The 18,918-nt window shown below is 45.5% G+C and overlaps 1 protein-coding gene across 4 annotated transcripts in view; it reads right to left on the reverse strand.

The window, feature by feature from the left end:
- MDGA1 (MAM domain containing glycosylphosphatidylinositol anchor 1) overlaps nucleotides 1–18,918 on the reverse strand; it is a 136,732-nt gene that overhangs the window by 53,210 nt on the left and 64,604 nt on the right. For all 4 annotated transcript variants that reach the window (XM_040552848.1, XM_040552847.1, XM_040552846.1 and 1 more), the window contains exon 8: nucleotides 17,913–18,206. In XM_040552848.1, coding sequence (XP_040408782.1) covers nucleotides 17,913–18,206 — 294 coding nt within the window. The remainder of the gene's footprint in view (nucleotides 1–17,912; nucleotides 18,207–18,918) is intronic.

Here is an 18,918-nt window from a genome sequence, read left to right on the forward strand (position 1 = left end):
TGCAATTACAGTGCCAGTGGGACTCCTGCTTGCAGGCTCCACCTCACCCTGTGTGTGTGAGCTGATAATTGACCACTCATTTATGAAATTAAAACTGCAAAGGACACACAGAAAATCTGGTATGAAAGACTGCACTTTCCACTTAGTTTCAATTATTAGCTGTGTTTTGTTACCCAAAGTGGCTAAATATATCCGACCACAATTTTTCTCTGGAAAAGAAATCAGCATGGGCTGCTATCAAGGCCTTACGGAACATATACGACTCTATCCAACATCCATTTACATTCTGGTAGGTACCCTCCTGCAGTCGCACTGGATTTATCTAGATAACAAAAGCAATGCCAGCAGGGGGTATCTTTTTTGTCTGGTTCCTGGTCCCATAATCCAGGGTGCTAGATATGTCACAGGCATCATGATGCTGCACTATTGCCTTCACAGCTGGTAGAAAACTCCATGGTTTGAGTTCCAGGAGAGATCACAGCTCTCCATCCAAACCAGAGGGAAGCTCTTTTGTTGTCACAAGGCTGAGAAGTCACAGCTGAGTAATTCTATTCCCTCCAGTAGCACCCATAATCCACACACCAATAATGCACACTGGGCACCAGTCAAAGCGGTTTTCCATTTGGAGACAAATATCCAACTAATATTTGCAAGCTCAGTCTCCTCTGCTTGTTTCTGAGATATAATTGAGTAGTTAGGAGAGGGGAGATGGAGGAAGGCTAGCTCGACCAATCTGAGCTAAAAGCCAGAATATCTTTCTTTCATCTTCTATGCCTTTTGCCTTTGCACTCCAGTTTCCCCACATATAAAGAGATAAAATGTGTATTTCTGCAAAATGCTTGAAAGCCAAGTTGCAAGTATTGTTATTTCAAACAAAACAAATTTATTTGAGTACGTTTTCTGCCAGGCGAGTGGGTGGAGGAAGGAGAGGAGCAGGGCTCAGAGCAGAGCAGGGTTAGCTCTGTGCTAGTTGACTGCTTTTAAAAGAAGAACAAATGAAATAAATTCACTACCAGCTGTTCTGCTTTCCTCTTCTCTGAACTTTCCAAGCCAATTAGCTCAACCTGTCTTCACCTTGGTTTAATAAAGAGGGATTCGCTAAAGGATTTCCTCTTCTGCATGATGAGCTGTGGTGATTAATACATGAGATCCCCTAGCTCACTTTGCAAAGTGCTTTCAAGAAAGTCCATCCTGGGTGGGAATTTCCCGACCTTCTGCCTCATATATATGTCTCCTCAAAAAAGATCTGTCCCAGACATGCTGGAACTCCACTCAGACTCACTGCCCAATTAATTCATGCTAACAAGACACTACAAAGACGAGCATTCCCTTGCAGTGTAAAGCCACCTCATTCCCATGCCTCACTTACCTTCAAGTGCCTGCTTTCAAAACAGTGCGCTCCCCTAATTGAAACAGATGAGTGGGAAAGGATGATGTATGTGCAGAAGACATACACATTTGTATGTGAAATGCATGCTGTTAATCCTCCCCCCACCCCCACAAAACCCAATTAAAAAAGTTATTCACAAAAGAAATAAAGAGGGTAAGAGAGTGGGCATGCCTATTTCAGGACTAATGCCTACAATTACTGCCTGACCAATGACATAACGCAAATCTAGACTTTGCAGGAAAATGTTGTCTCTAGCTCACAGGCAATTTTGCTGGTTATAGCATAGTGAAGCAGGATGACAGCTACCCCAGATCTGGGATTCTCTTGCCCACCCACAAGGGGAAGTCCTCTCATTTGAAACAGCGTCAGACCACCAACTCTCCACTCAGGTTTTGCTTCTGTCTCCTAAAAGATAACGAGATGCCAGCTCATACCCGTGCATCCATTATTACATGCTTCTGTTTAACAAATTGGGCTGGCAGTGACATCCTGCTCCCAATAGCATATAAATAGTTTAGATGCAAACATTCACTAACAGTCAGCCAATGATACTCTTTCCCCAAAAGCATCCCACATGCATTAACTTTTGGCAGAGAACCAGTTATCTTACTACTCAATAATTCATAGGTGAGCTACTCAGCTGGGTAGTTCTGGGAATAAAGAAACCCATTGCCAGTGCAAACTAAGGAGAAACAAAACAAAACAAACAAAGATCAATTTAAAAAACAAAAACAAACAAAAATGCCAACAAAGAACCAAATGGGATTCTTCTTCCAGAATGGAGAATCCACATCTTTCTTCCTACTTCAGGGTTTAATCAGTAGTTTTTTTGTTACCATCTAACTTCATTTCCTTGCTGTAGTTTAAACCTATTGCCAGTCATCCCCGTAGCTGGTATTTTCATCCTAGTAATCAACTCTGACCTATCCTCGTAGCTCTCAACCTGAACAAATAACAAAAGGAGAGAAATTTTGGCCCTCTTCTGAAATCCTTGACAAATGATGTTGGCATTTCATAAACATACATACCTACACATTTCCCCTTTCTCTCCTCCCTCTGCTCTTCAAGTGGCAGGGTCACAGCTTTAGTTTCTATTTAGGTTTTTGTTTTCTCTGGGCAGAAACACTGCCTTAGAGTATTAAATGCTAGAGGAATCACACCTAGTTTGAGGAAGGAGAAAAGTAAAAGACAAATCTGAAAGTACAGCTCTGACTCTCCTCACATGCCTGGCAGAAACAAGCAGGGCACAAGGGCCTGTAAAGGGGCAGAGAGCAACAGGTACTGTTTAAAACCTTGTGAGCAGAAACAGAGCTGCTTGGCCTATTACAGCAGAACGGGCTTCCCCTATGCTTCCATCCACAGTGTAAAGATTAAAACAGAGGGAAAACAACCAATCTGTGGTGTTCATAGTCCCAGGATAGGCCCTCCATATTCCTGTGAAGGATTGGAACAACTGAGAAAAGACTGATCCTCTTCCCAAGTTTGACAACAAACTTGGAGCTAGCTGAAACAGGACTTTGAAGTCCTAATTTATCCTAATGTCCTCTATATGAATCTCTCCAAGAACTTCCAGTGGCTTGCTGAAAGAGTTCCTCACACACATCTGAGTCGTAACATGCATTTGAAGCTTGGACACCACGTCCTGCTGTTGGGCAGGAGCCACCTCCTGTGTTTGAGCCACTTTGTACCACAATGGAGCTACCCTGGGAAGGAAAACAAATACCAGCCAGCACGTTCCCTACAGCAAATCTAGCGAAAAATCTTTGGACTCCAGACAGCATCCAATTAGTGCCACTGCTAGGGCTCATGCCCAGGGTATGCAGCTGCCTGCAAGGAATTGACTGAGTTTCCCCTTGTCTCCTCTGGAGGATCTCACAGGTAGCTCTCCCAGAAGAGCTACCAGGTAGAGGTGACTGCTGACTGCAAGTAGCAATCCAGTAACAACAGGCTCCTGTTCCATCACCAGCCGCCTGAGCAATTCAATCGCCTCCATATGTTTGGACCCTTTTAAATAAAATAACTGAAAGTTAGGGGCAGGGAGGTTGCAGGATAAAGTGCCTCTGAGAACCACAATACTGTCAAAAGGGAGGAGAGCTTCTGCTTTAGAAATGCAATGATTTTCAGAGCCACAGGTGGTCAGAACCTTCTGCTCACAGCTGGGCTACAGTGTTACCTCACCTTCTGTTTTCTGATAGCTAAATTGGGAGCACTAGATGATCCCTCCACAGCTGCTTTCAAAACAGGCAAGCAAAACAAGAGGCAGCATAGCCAAAAGAAAAAATGTTGATTAAAAAATCAGAGCTCCTTTAATGTAAAGGTGGTGTCAGAGCTGGAAATGGGGGAGATCCAAGCCAGAAAGAGTCTGGTAGGGGAAAAAGGGCAGTCCAAGGCAATTAAGATAATCAAATATTAACCAGCACTCCTTAATATGCTTGCTTTGAATTCTCTGCCTGTACTATTAAGCAAAAAGGATGCATGGGGCAAAGCTAGACTAGGAGGAGTTAATGCAGTGGTTCTTCACTTACCTACACAGTGAAAAGAGGTCAAGCTTCCCATGAAAACTTGGCTCTTCCTCAGACTCTCCTTCAGGCCTAGTAAGGAATTTGGATCAGGGAAGAAGAACATATCAAAGAACAACACCCAGTTCTCCATCGCTTCTCTATCTGCTGCCTCCGAGTTCTGCCGCCAATCGTTTAATACCCTGCTCTGTTAACTGTCATCATTACGCCGTTTTTCCATCCTTCACCCTTGATTGATCTTGATTCATCTGAGGAAAATGACGACAATGAAAACGTAACCATTCAGAAGGATGCTGAAAGGACGCTCAAACTAAAAGATTTATGTCAGATATTCAGTTTCATAGATGAAGCAGCTGAGGTCAACAGATATCAAAGCAATTTTTCCCATAAGAATTAATGTAACAAGGGGGGTGGTGCATACAGGAACTTAAGAAATGCACACAATTTAAAAACACAGGATCAGCAGATGTAGCGTAGAGAAAGGAGAGGGAAGAACATTTTTTTACTATAGGCATTTTTGCTGTCTCTCTGTGGATGGTTCTCTCTTCATCACTGTCATCATCATCTTCAGATGAATCAAAATAGATCAAATCAATCAAGGATGAAGGATGGAAAAATGGAGATAGATTCAGGTGCTCCATCAGATGAAATGGCTGGGGTCTTCCAGAGCAGTGACTGGCTCCAAAAAGCCAGCTGCCAAGTAGCCACCATCTCTGCCATCTGAAAGTCCTGTATTCCCTGTCCGTCCTTCACACTGTTGCCTGCATGACTTTTGAATGTGTGAGTGTCCCACGTCCCTGCGTCCAACTCCTCCTCTATTAACTAATTCTAATGGAAAAATACACCTTCAGCAGGTTGCTGGTCACAGAAAATCACCTCTCTGCACCTTGTTCCCAAAACTGGTGGCCACCTATGGTCCCTGTGGAGGCTGCGTTTTGTGTCTAGGTTGGATAATAGCAATGACGGAACAGTGAAAGATTCTGGGCATCAACCAGGCCCCTGTCATAAACTGATTAAGAAAAATGGGTTGTTAAGCCATTTAGTCTCACATTTTAGAATTATTTCTCTGCTGTTTCAATAATTTAGCCTCATAGCTTCCCATGCTGAGCCTGGTGTACGCATACTTAACAACCTCATGTCATTAACAGCAAGACGTATTGAGCTACAGAGAGATCTGCTCGCACTGTTAACCAAGTATCTATTGCACAGAGGACACAAAACTAAGTATGAGGAGTTATTACAAAACGTTGCTTACTGATTCACACAACAGGAAGAAGGCAAGCTTCCCATGCGTATCAGCCTCCTGCTCTAACAGTGGGCAGAAAGCACTAGCAGGAGCTGGACCAGAAGCCAGGGGAGGTGACCACCAGCTCCCAGCCAGGCCAGCAGCCTCCAGTCTCCCCAGCCATCATCAGGAGTCTGTGTCACAGGTGAGCGGAGGCTTTGGCAGCTTGTTTCTTCAGGCCTGAATGATACCAGCTGTATCAGAGGACATGGACTCGAGCTACAGAGGACTCGCTTGCCTGCTGGAAACCTCATGTCTTCTCTCTGCATCGCCACCTTGTTTCCAGACAAGCAGCACACCAACCTCACTGCTGAAGCACGCGTGCAACCCCGCAGCTCTCACCTTTCTCTGCGTTAGGAAGAGCACTGTCACTTCTGACAGCTCTAGGTGTGGTGGCCTCCCAGAAATCACTCTCTGGGTCTCAGGGTCTCCTCTGCAGCAGAAGGCACAGGACGGAGGCCAGTGACAAAGCTGGCAATCATTCAAGGACAGCAGCCTGCTCTCTCGACCTCCCCATCTGGCTGTCAGCTCTGTCCCATCTCCTTTGGACTTGGACCAGAAGGAAATTTATTAGCAAGCCCACTCACCGGATAAGTCTGCTCTGACATTCGATTTTCCAGGCTGCTTCTGTGTCTGACCCTAAACTGGGACAGCACTAGAGAAACCACTTGGAGGAGCAGCATCCCTGCCACAGCTACTTTTTCACATTGACTGAGAACTTAGGTAGCAGCGAAGATGTTCTGCAGATCAACCGGGAGTGATACGCACTTCCTTTCTTCTCCTGATGGCCTCAGGTCAGAGCGGATTTTGGTCCAACAGATAAATGCCTGTAATCTGTTCCATAATGCTTCCTTTGTTCACAATGCCAACTTTTTGGGGGCACAAAAAGTCAGCCCATTACCTTCCTCATCCTCACCCATTGCATCAAGAGTTGAAACTGGATCCTGGCTTGAGTCAGTCCGTCAGCAGTTTTCAGCCTGAGGAGTTGCAGCAGCACTCACTGTAACATGGCACCCTGCTCCTTCCACCTTCTCTGTGATAGATAGCAACAGCTCCCAGAATCAGATACCCCAGGTGAAAAGGACATGTTAAACACATTTCAACAATGTTTGCTGAGCCATCCCACTGTGGTGAGCAGAGAGAGGACATAATTCTGTGTACAACTCTGGAAAGAACCTGCATGGACTGAAATCTGGGAATATCTGTGGCTAATTCTATGAATAAAGCCAGAAATTAAGGGAAGACAGGCTTCTCTATGTCCTGTTTGTGAGACTTTTGTTCAATCTGCAAATCTCGGTCTGAATTCATCTATGCATATATGTCAGAATTACAGATCATAAAACCTCAAAAATTCCTTACGAAGTAGGAAAACATGGAGGAAAAAATTATTTAGCCAGGACTTGGAAAGGAAGTGTGTGATGGCATTCTGTGAATACCAGAGGAGATAAAATTATTCTGTAACCTCCATGCTTGTGTAGCTTATAAGAGTACAGATATGAACCAATTGGGTCAATGTAAGCAGAGGAGAACTCAGAACAGCAATAAACCTTTTTTTTTTTCTCATTGATTTCAGAAGAAGAACTCATGGAAGATGAATGTGGGATGCAACTGTATAAATTAAAAAATGAATGGTGATTAATATAGTTTTATGGGTCCTTGGCAGACAAACTGGGTAGTGTTTGAGAAGGCAACAAGAAAAGTAACTATCTTGTCATAACATCCTCAGGCATTGGAAGAATCCTGGCTTGCTTCCACACGACAGACTAATTGAAGATGTAATACTATTCAAATCTAGCCCACATTAAGCAGCTTAAAAACACATTAGCTGAAAGAGTTCAAAAAGAAATCTTAAATTGGCGCACACACCACTGCTATCTCTCTTGTGATAGGGCAGACCTCCTCTAGGAAGACTTCCCTGGTGGGATCCCGTATGAAACTCTTAAGCTGGTTCTATTTCATATCACCACCAAGGTCAGAGAGCCAACCAGCAGGTTGGCATAGCCAAAGCATATCAATCACAAAGTCCCCAGATCCGTCTGTGTAGCCAGCATCACACATAACCAACCGCTGTTGGTGTCTAAATGACCTGGCATCCATTTGCAGTTGGGATGATGGGGTGAAGACTTTGACACAGCTCTAGGATGCAGCTTGGGCTTTTCTTCCTTCCATCCCACACAAAGGCAGTGTTTTAATGTGTGGTACATGAGAATCACCATCCTTAAGCGCCTATATCAGGATAAGATAGTAACGTCTGTGGAGAACACAAAATACACAGCAGTAAATAACATACTTGGGAGGTGTCTCATGCAGGACAACTTGGTTTGCTTGATAGAATGGGTTTATGGTAACAGCACTCAATTTGGCTCAGAAACTGTGAAGATCTGGAAGGAAAACTGTTGAGCAGAGAATGTGTCACTGTCAGGACAATGACTCCAGGAGGATCCTGAGTCAATATAGCCAGCTTAATTCTGTAGTCCAAAGATGTTCAAAGCTTCGGATGATTAAACCAAAGATTTAAAAAAAAACAAACAAATTGTGAGGTGGACATCACTGCTGTATCTGTATTGTTGAGATCATTTGTGAAAATCTGTTGAACAGGGGTGACCACCATGCTGCCAGCATGATGCTGAAAAAAAAGGGGGGTATGAAAAACATGCCTTGCAATGAATGGCTAGGAGACTCTTTCTGACTGTGTACAGAAAAAAGGCTAAGAGATTAAGAGATTACTTGTTCTGGTATCTCAGACTACACAAGAAAGAGACTGCTAATAACAAATAGTTCTTTATGTGAGAAGACAAAAGCATAAACAGAGCTTGTATTTGGAAACTGAAATAAGACAGGCTTAGATTAAATAATGACCACTGAAGCATGGGAGTATAAATCCATTGGAACAATTTACTGAGGGAAACAACTTACTGAGGGACGCAGTGAATTCTTTGTCACTTCAGTCTATGAGTAGCTGCTGCACAAAAAATGTACAAATAGTGCAAGTTTAGATCCACAAAGGTAAATTAACCATGTTGCTCAGCTCCACGACTAAGAGTGACAACACTTGGCATTTCAATAACTCTCCTACATAGACAAACAGCACAAAAAGGTTATAAAGAGATCAAAGAGCTTTTGCTTTCTCAGCGACATCAGAAAGCTGGAGTTCCAGCATTTTGGAAGGGCAGATTGGAGCACATAAGCAATTTAAAAAAAAAGAAAGGGAAAGAAAAAAATCCCCCCAAACAACACCTTTCCTCCTCGCTTTAAAACCAGAAGGTGAGCTCATTTCCATCTTTTCATTTATACGTATGAACTAGTCCCTAGAAAGTCAATCAGAATGAAAACTTGCCCATTCCCATGCATAAATCTGGACTTCTGCAAGGCCTCTTTACAAGCAGTTCAAGGGCAGGAGAAAAAAACCCAAACCACAAAGATCTGTTCTGAATGCTGCTCTGTTTTTCTCTCACCCGCTGCCACCATCTTCCCTTCCCTTCGGACCCATTATGCTCTTTCCTGCAAACCACCTTACACAGAGCACTGCTCCCTTTTCTTCAAGCCCCAGCTCCCTGTTTTACAGCATACCAACATATTGGCTGAAGGGCCTGTGTTACGCACATGCTGTGAACTGCTAAGAAAATGCCAGCAAAGCTAGCACTATTAAACCCATCTATATCACATTAAGCTCTTATTAGCTACTGCATTCTAGCTTATGATTACGACAGTAAAATATCTCTTTGCAATCAGCGCTTGGTAGGGAAAACTCCTGTTCTGTGCAAATGCCACTCTTATTTATTATTCTCTTGACCTCAGTCTCAGCCACTGTCAGGAACCCATTAGTTTTGGCACTCCAACCAATCCCTCCCATCAAACATGTGGCTGACTTGGACCCAGAGTTGCAGCATATTTGGAATGGATGAGATTTACAGCCCTCATTTCATCAGACATAAGCACAGGTCACAACAGTTCAAGAGCCTACAAAGGGTCAGCTGGAATGGCCTTAAATTGCCTTTCTTTCCTCACCAGCAGGGATCTACCCCGGGTGCCTCTTCCCCACAGAAATGGAGAAATTTTCAGTCTCTTCTACTTCCCATTCATCCCCCTGCAGCTTTGGCAAGCAGCAAACACTCGGAAGTCAGCTTCCTCCCAGTCAACAGTAATGAAAAATTTCCATGGTTTCCCGCGATTGCACATAACCCCAGAAACAAGGACTCCGAAATCATGCAAAATGCAACAGGTGTGCATGCAACTAGGAAATTTAAGCATATCTGTCAATCCCGGGGACCAATGAGGGCTTTGCAAGGGTTATCACTGGGTTCATGACTGTTTTATCTGAGTCCTGGAGACCAATTAAATCCAAATCAGAAGCAAAAACTGAGGTAGGGTACGAGCGTGTGCACACATGCTTATTTGTGTTTGCAATAGAGACACACAGAGAGAGAAATCAGAAACTATATGAAGTGAAATAGGGTGAGAGGTGCATGTTGGAAATGTGATCTCTGTGTGCTGAGAAAACAGTTTCCTGGCTTCAAAGAAAAATTAGTCTATTTCTCAGAGACAGCCCCAAGTGGAAAAGCATAAGCTTGTAACTGAGCATTTTCTTCCCCACAGAAACCTCCAAAAAGACTTACACCTTTCCTAAAAACTGAATCCTCAGTCCCCCAGTACCGTGTCCCAGACAGAACTGGTGGCAGGAAGACTTGTTAAGCTGCAAAGAAGCCTGAACACTTCTGAAATGTAATTCATATGCAGACAGTTTCCCTGCAGGAGTGACTGTAATCGGTGCTGTTTTGGAGTTTGGGGTAAGGATGTCCACAGCTAATTACAATTCAGACCCCTCCCTGGGATGCTCATTTTCCCCTTAGGTTTTCTATTCACACTGGGAGTGCTTCAGAGGGACTTCCCCACACAAGACCCCTCTTCCAAGGTGGCTTTGCTGTTCTCTGCCTTACCTCTACATGCCCACTGCAGTCCTCCAGTGGGTCAGGAGGAACTAGCTCTGCTCCGGTGCCAGGGCACAGGGAGGAGGTAAGGGATAGCACGGAAACCTGTTCCTGCACCCTCACAGATGCAGCCTGAAGGAGTTTGTGGCCCAAAAATCATGGGGAAAAAAAGCAAAGCCACTCTGACACGACACCACGTAGTTTCTCTCTGGCAAAGAGGCTGGGGACAGCAGGCATCAGCTCCCCAGGCCTAGGTCCTGTGTCAGGTCTGATGTCATATGTGCTCCCTTGCAAGTGTGGACAGCTATTTTCACCTCTCCGTGCCTCAGGCTCTTCTGCAGAGTCTAAGAGTTATGAGAAAATGACTTGCTTTTTTTTGCCTGCTCAGTGTCTTCCTGGTTCCCCTAGCGAGTCTGGGTCCATGGCATCTCTCTCTGGGCACTCAACGTGCTCGCTTCCTGGTCACCAAGAGGCAGGACTTGATAGGGACAGGCTATTCCCTTGTTTTCCCCCTTGTGATCCCAGCCTTAAAATGAGATCTGACAGCAGTTTTCTGACTCCCTTCATCTACCACTTTCCTTGCCCTGTGTCTCCTGTTGCCAGTGGTACTGCGCAGCTTGCAGTATAGCACATGCCTCCCCAAATCTATTTTGCTCAGGTGCTAGCAGCAGCTCTCTGTCTTGCCAGAACATGTACACAAGCCTTCCCATCCTCTTAGCTCCCATATCCCTAGCCTAGGTCCCCAGACTCAAGACTTTTCTCTTTCAGGAAAATCTTTAAACCAGTATCTGATCTTGAGCAGCGCTAGATGTGGTGGTCAGCCCTGAGAGGGTCACAGTAGGGAAGCAATTGTCCAAAAAGAGTTGACCAACACTGTCTGCCACCCACTATGTCTGTGCAGCTCTTGTCTCTCCTTTCCTGCCAAAATGGTATAGCTTGGACATCTCTCTCACTTGATAAAATTAAGTTGCTCTCCCTAGAGAGTCTAGCAAAAATAGAATAATGGCAGTTTATGGAAAGCGTATTTGTTTCTCCCAACAGTGACTGAGAAATGGATTAGCTGATTTAAACTGGTTGTCTTCAAAGCAAACGAATTCATCTCTCTAGGTGAGGAGCTCTCACACAAGCTTTTACTCATCCTCTCGTTACAGCCACGGAGGTGTTTAGAGATGAGTAATGAGCCACAGAAAGGCTGAACGGCAGCACAGGCAGGCTGCAATCCAGGTAGCAGACCCAGCTCTCCCCTTTTAGGAGGGCTCCCCACCTTCCTGAGGTACACATCTGGGTGTCACCGTCTCTTCCCTCATGGACATTTCCCCAGGACACAGTAAGGAGGCCTCATGGTGCTTTGCAGAGGTAAATCTGAAAAGCTCTCAGGATGCAAGGGAGACTTCCCAAGAAAACCTCGGTTAGTGGCAGCACATGGGAACCTTTCCCATCAGGCAGCAAGCAGCAAAGAAACTAGGGTCCTGCAGAACAAGTCCTAACTGCTGTGTGCTGAAGGAAAAAAAGTCAGGCAAGCCAAAATTCATACAACTGCTTTACCCTGGGAAATATTTTTTTTTCCTCCAAAGATTCACACACCAAATGCTACAAAAAAAAGCAACACCGGGAGTCCTGGGGCTTTGATCCGTGAAGATAAAGACTGCAAAGGCAGTCACAAACAAGGTTTTGGCTGAGCATCCCTTGGCATGTCAGACTAGCTGCCCCTCACAACCATGAGGCTGGCAGGAGGGTAGGGCCAACAGGTCCTAGACAAGCAGGAGCCATTCCCTCTTAGGCCACATTTGGTACAACCCCATCTCAAGATTCAATTTGAAACCGATGTAAGCGCTGTCACAGTCTCTGTCTGCCAGGCCCCAGGCCCAATAGATGGTAATTGTTAAAACAAATCTGAGGCCAGCTAAGCCTCTGTGGTTGTTACTGTGCTCTGAACCATGGCCATTTGGATTTATAGCCATGACGGAGTAAAATGGATTCCTCCTTCAGCCCATCCTTAGACTGACAACCCTAATTACTTGTTAGCAGCCCAGGCACTGGGCAGCAGAGTGAGCAATCCTCATGCTGTAGCGCTGAGGACAGGGCTGTATGCACAAACACAAACTCGGAGCAACGTAATCCCAGACACAGTGCTGCTAGCTGAAAATGTGTTGACAATCAGGAACAAAACTCTCTGCTCTTAACAAGGGGGTTTATATGTGTTGATAGAAACACAGAAATAATGTATACTCTCAGCTTAGATACACAAAACTCTGTATAACAAATTAGGTGGGAAACAGGGAGGATTTCCATCAGAGTGGGACCAGACGACGGGGTCAGGCTTTGTTTGTTCAGGCTGCTGGGTTGAGGTCACGTCCATGACTGCAAATGATTTTCTTCTCCTTAATGAAGGTCTCCAGATTTGCAAACACTGAATTTGCAGAAAGCACAGTTTGCCCGTGACTTTGAATGCAGAAATCTCTTTCCCAGAACCTCAGGTAATTCTTAAACCTTTGATGGCTTAATATGATCCAGAGCACTCCAGAGCTCTGTTTGGCATGAGGGCCTAGGGTTACCCTTTTACCCTTTTTTGGGAGCAAGACCTGCAGGATATAGTGCAATGATATTGGAACGTGAGTGGAAAGGCAGGAAAGACCCAGCCACTCTAAGGGTAGAAAAATCACCTCCTGCCCCTAAGTAAGCTTCCCAACTGCGCTTGCCAGCTTGGAGGAGGGTGTCAGAATAGACTTCACTGATGAAAATAATAATAATAAAAAAATAAAATACAACTACTATTAATAAATGTACTCACAAATGAATCCAGCCAAGGCTAAAATTCTTAGCAGATGGCTCCACACTCCAGCTCACGTGGCCAAGCAGCAAGATGGATAAGCCAGCTCCATCACAGATATGGGTCAGCTCTGGCCAGGGACATCTCCTTTCTCTTAGACTCCCTTCACATGAGCAGGGAGAGCTTCAGGGAGCTCTCAGGAGCCAAATGTCCCATCCTAACCACTCTGAAGAACCATGTCCAAGCCAGAAGCATGTCTCAAGAGCATTTTTAACAGAGCAGTTAATATCCATGCTTCTGTTTCAGAGGGGGTGGGACACCTGCAAAGAGTACTGACACTGAGCGATGGCTTCAACAGTTGATCGAAACAGTTTAATGTGTTTCTGTTTCCAGTTGCTTGGATCCAGCGATGCTTCTTACTTATTTACAGTATCACTCCCTCCTCTCCTCCCTGCTCTTCTGTTTGCTACATAGATAACGGGAAATCGATGCTGACTATTGCCCGTCTGAGCACTGCCAATGGGTTCAGGAGGGTTTTAAAGAGGAATAAGTCAACAGGGTGACCAAGAATAACATTTGCCAGCATGTGAGCCCAGATGGGAAAACAAATCCTTGTATACCCGAACATTTCTTTAAGTGACAAGGGCAACAGATGCCTCAACAGGACATATTCTGGCTGCCTTTCAGGTAGGGGCAAAGCCAGACTTTCTCGTCACTGGCTCTGTGGTCGTTCCTGTGTCTAGGAATATTCACGTCTCCTGAAGTCCTGTTAACTGTGATAGCTGCCCTTCCAAAGGAAAATGTTGGTCTACTTTCCTGATTGCACCTAACATTCATTATGCTTTGAAGTTAAACACAATAATCCACCTGCTGCTGTGTGTGACAAAACTCAACCTAAGGGCAGTAAACCTAATTCTTTGGAGATCAATCCCAGGTGATTGTGGGCTATTATTTTGAATCCAGAAGGGGCCAAGTTCTCAGGCCATGTTGTTAATTTTCTAGTCTTTCTTCCTGCCAAGATGTCACCTGTAGTGTGACCCAAAGATGAAAAACAGCATCAGCTTTCAGACTGGACTATCCAAAACAAGGTCAACTCCACATAAATATTCCCTTCTTTCTCTTTACTTCTTTCTCTGAGCACTTAGAGATACCAAGACTTCTGCCAAAGACAAGAATGGCACCAGCAAAAGTCTGCTTATCCAGTAAACAGAATTTGGTGAACTAATTACATCTCTCAATAGAGGAGAAGGGTGCTCTGCTATCAGTTTTTGGTGTTTAGCCAAAGAGAGAGAACCTATTCAGGTGTTTGATAGTCTCCCCTCAAGCAAGGGCCTGAGACGAGTAGCAAGTGCTGTGAGGATAAACAGATCAGAGGGAAAGTACTGGAGGTGATGTATCAAGGATTAGGTGTGATGGGGAGGGCAGGGTTGAGGTGGACTTTGACAGAGCTGTCTAGCAGTTTTATGACATGGTCAGGACTGAAAAACCTTCAGGACTGACACAATATCATGTAACATGGTAACGTATGGGGATCAAATTTTATACCACAATGTTATATGAGGCTCCAAGAAAGTAAATATAACATCACCATGATAAGATAGTCATCTCAAAGGCCAGTTATTGTAAAGGCTAGAGTTTAGAGTTACTCCTCCTCTTTGTAATTCATGGAAATGCTATTTTAGACAGGCTTTCAGGATACAGGTATATATATATATTTTTCTTCAGTTTGCTATTATATACTTGCTAAATTTGCATCTAGGTAGCATCCTTTTCACTGATCCACACGCACACACTTTTTTTCTTTCCTCTTTTCATACATATTGGCTCAAATGACACTTTGTAAACCAAAACGCACAGAACGCCGTACATTTTCAAGCCCAGTATGTGTTTTACTGCCTTATGCTGATCTCATCTACACAGGGTGACCCAGTCCTGATTTTAAACCCACCTCTGCAGAAGATTCACTTTGCTGCTGGGACTTTTTCTTGAGTGAGTACCTAATCCTGGAAAAAGGCTTGACAACAGCATTAGCAATAGCATCGATATTATTAACAACAGTACTCTGCCCTTCCATGGCTATTTTTATTCCAAGATTTCAAAGTGCTGTGTTTATTATGCCTCACAAATCCTCAAAGAGACAGATCAGTTTTATTCCTGCTTTAAAGATATAGGAAAAGACAAGAAATTGTCGCTCTGTGTGGCAGCTAGGTTCCCAGGAGTTCTGACAAGCCCAATGTCTCGCTCTAACCAGTATATAACATTTCTTTATCTTAACCACAGAGCTATGAGACTGCAAGGACTTTCACGAACTTATTAATCTTCCAAACCCCTACAGTTCAGACCAAGAAGTCGAGGGAACAGACCATCCAGCCTGTCAGAAAGCTGATGATAGAAAATTACTGCCTATAAGATAAAAGAAGAACTAGTTTTTCTGCTTGAAAAAAAAATAAAAATAATAAAAACACTTTTTTTTTTTTTGGGGGTGGACAACAGCTGACTTGTTCTTTTTGTCTTCTTGTTTTCTCTCTTTCCAATACTGCAGTGCAGTTGGCAAAGCCTCTTTGTGGGCTAGTTTGTTACAGCACAGAACTATATGCATGAGGGCGAGGGGAGAAAAAGAAAAGAAAAAAGAAACACAGAAACAGGTTCTGACATCTAATCAGATCTGCTGTATTGATTTTGCAACTTTAGCTTTGGAGCAAATCAGAGAAACAGCCACATTATCACCCAGAATTCGCTCTTCCCTTGAGCGAGCCGGTTCAAAGGGAGCTCACGCAGGCACACACAGAGGCACGTCCGCATGCACACACACACACGCACGCGGCCGCATGGATGCACGTCACCCACACGGGCTCTCCGGTGGGAAGCGCTCATCACGGAGGCTGCAGAAGCCACACGATCCCCATTTCCGACAAGATGAGAATTCCAGAGCAAGCGAGCAGACTAATGAGCTCCCCACGCTGCAGAGCAGCGTTTCAATTAACCACCGCGGCCCCCGCCACCGCACTCAGCGCCTTCCAGCTGCCTGAACAAGGAGGAGAGGCACAAGCAGAGACTATGCACTTTGTTGTTGGCTTTTTTTTTAGGGGAGGGGAAAGGGTTATAAAGGGGATGGGGGCAATTCGTGCCCTACTTTCTTGCTCCACGGAGGATGCCACTCTTACCTGAGTTAGATCACAACAAAGCGTTGGTTGGCCTTGGGAAGAGCAATAGGAGGAATATGTTGAGATGCTCTTTACAAAGAAGTTCATTGCATCTTTACCTTCTTGTGGGTCACATTTGGGGCTCTGCCCCAAAACAGCTTCTGGTTTCTACCTACAGTGTATTGCTTGCGGAGTCATGTCCACCCCCTCCAGCCCAAGATTCAGGGCTGTGATTCCCTTCCAGACTACCTAGCAAGACTGGATTCAGCCCAGGCTGGGCATTGCCCCTTCCTCTGCAAGGGCAATGACAGGCAGTGGGGACCACACTGCCTTCAAACACCACCTCTGAACCGAGGACACCAGAAGCTCTTATGGTTCTTTGCTCCAGAGTGAGATTTTGTTGCATCTCCCATCAGTTCTTGGGGTGAAAGAGTCACCCTTCCTGGTGTGTGCCTCTCCCAGCCTGCCTCCCAAAACAGCTTAAACCAAGACACCCATGTCTACCCTGCTCAGGGGAAGCTTCTCCATCCACACTTACCTCCACAGAAATCTGCACACATTTCTGTGTCCCTGTGCTGTGATTCAATTGCTGACATGCTCCCAAATGAACAGACTGATCATTTTAAAAGGAGGTTCTTTGAATATGCAAAGTGCTTGCAGGATCTGGCACATCTTTTGTTACTGCTGTGCTCCCACCAGCTTGAATCAGCCAGCAGTGTGCCTGCTTGGCTGCAGACAGGTTATCTGCTTCAGTCTTGCTTCTCCTCTCCCCAGGGATCAAGCCAGGGAGGAGTGTGGCAGCGTGTCTAATGAGTGCTGCTGTGCTGTGCTGTGCGTGGATGCTCTTCAGTCACAGCCCAGAGACAGCATGCCTGGGTGCAAATTAACCTGCTCCCTACCATCCCACACCTGCCAGATCCATGTTGCTTAGAGGATTTCAGCCATCCCGCTATCCCAACAGGATGAGGTGTTCAAGGGAGGGCTGTTCCTGCAGTCACTGCTCCTTCCAGATTGAGGCATTTCACCCTGCTGCCTTCACCCTGATTCAAAATCTTGAAGGAGACAGCACAGACCCTCTGCTTCTGCCTGTCCCCAGCATGTCAAAACAGACCTCAACACCACAGGAGCACTCCTTTACCTGGAGGTAGGAGCTGCTACAGGGAAAGGATGCAGTCACCCCATGCGGACACCAGCAGCATCCCTCCCTCCACACTCACCTTTACGCACAGATATCACTGCCAAGCGGAGCTGCAAATGTCACCCAGCACCGAAATCACTCAATACACCACATGCTAGGAATCAGTTTTCTGTTGCTTACAGCTTTGCTGCACAGAAACGGGGATTATGCAGTCCATAGTAAGGTCTGCCTACCACTGCTTTTTTGGCAAAATATTTCAGGCATGTCCAGAAGTGACAGCTGCGGGAACTTAGTTGCAGAAAGCATTATGGGGTAGAAGTGGTGTCATTGACATTCATTTGCTGTCTTTTGAGCGCTTGACTTCACAGCCTTATTAATATGCCCTGAAGATATTTTGCACGTATGTTACGCACGTAAATGCACACCCTGCAAAGCTGCTGTTCTGCAGTCATCCGCTGATAGGGAAATGGGAAGCATCGTGTACGAACACACACAACACCCCTCCCTTCCACTTGCATCACACCGCCCGTACGGTATCCTGCCCTTGCCTTCTGCAGCCAGGCCAATTAAATACAAACTGCTCAAAGGTCCCCAGACAAAAGAGACGTGTCAGCTCAGCCCAGTAAGAAAGGTCAGCCCTGCCTGAAAGCTGCACAGTGTGTCAGAGATGCTTAGCCCGCATGCTTACGCGCACACAGGCATTCAGACCGGCGCCTCAGGACTGTATGGTTATACTCACACTGCACGTTGAGCTGCACCAGGGCTTCCCGGGGTCTGATGTTAAAGCCATTGTACCTGGCTGTCTGACATTTATAGGTCCCGCTCATGTCTCGGCTCACACTCTCCAGGCGCAGCTTCCCATCATATGTCTCCGCCGTCATTGTCCCTGAAGGCATGGGGGTTTCCTTATCTACCCGGGACCAGATGATGGGTGGCCTGGGCTTCCCTCGCACCTCGCACTGCAGCTCAGCCCTGGAGCCCTCCCGGACGGTGATGGTGGACTGGCCCTTGGGGACACTGATGGTTGGTGGCACTAAAAGGGAGATAAGAAGGGACTGGTTTTACGCTTAGTTTCCAGCACGTGAGGAATATTCTTGGGATGCGTGTGTCTGCATCACACCAACAACCCTGAGAACTACCTAACTTGACACTAGTCACACCAGTGCAACCCCTATAGGAACACAGTGCCCATGTAAATCATCCTACAGCACCTGAAGCTGCAGGGCACCAAGGAAGATCCCGAGCTTCTCCTATGGGAATGGAAAGTGCCAGCTTTACTTGGATATCCCCCCAGCTCCCACTTCTCTGGATGAAAAATGCTCTCCAGCAGCAGGGCTAGCACTGATGAACCCAAAACCCAAAGCCTCTTTGATCCATGTCTCCACTTCTGGTCAGTTAATTTCCCAAATGGAATTGCAAACTTTTGACCCAGAAATAAAAGTTGTATCTGCCAAGGCACCTAGTCCTCTTACACAGGTGAGACCAAAGCCAAGATTTATAGGATTAGTGTTTTTCAAACCTCCTGCCTTGCCAGACACCCATAATCCTGTATATTTTACATTGAGATACATATTGTGTTGGTTATCTCTGGCTCACATGAGAGAGGGGTTCCAGTAAAGATCACTTCTGTGCATCCTTCCAGGCCAGACTCAGAACAGCTCACTGAGCCAGAACTGCTGCCTAGTGGGGGCTAGAGCTGATGGCACAGCAACACTCAAGAAATACTCAGCTATCAGTTGGGAAAC

Source organism: Cygnus olor, chromosome 3, assembly GCF_009769625.2.
Source record: "Cygnus olor isolate bCygOlo1 chromosome 3, bCygOlo1.pri.v2, whole genome shotgun sequence".
In the NCBI taxonomy this organism is placed as follows: Eukaryota; Metazoa; Chordata; class Aves; order Anseriformes; family Anatidae; genus Cygnus; species Cygnus olor.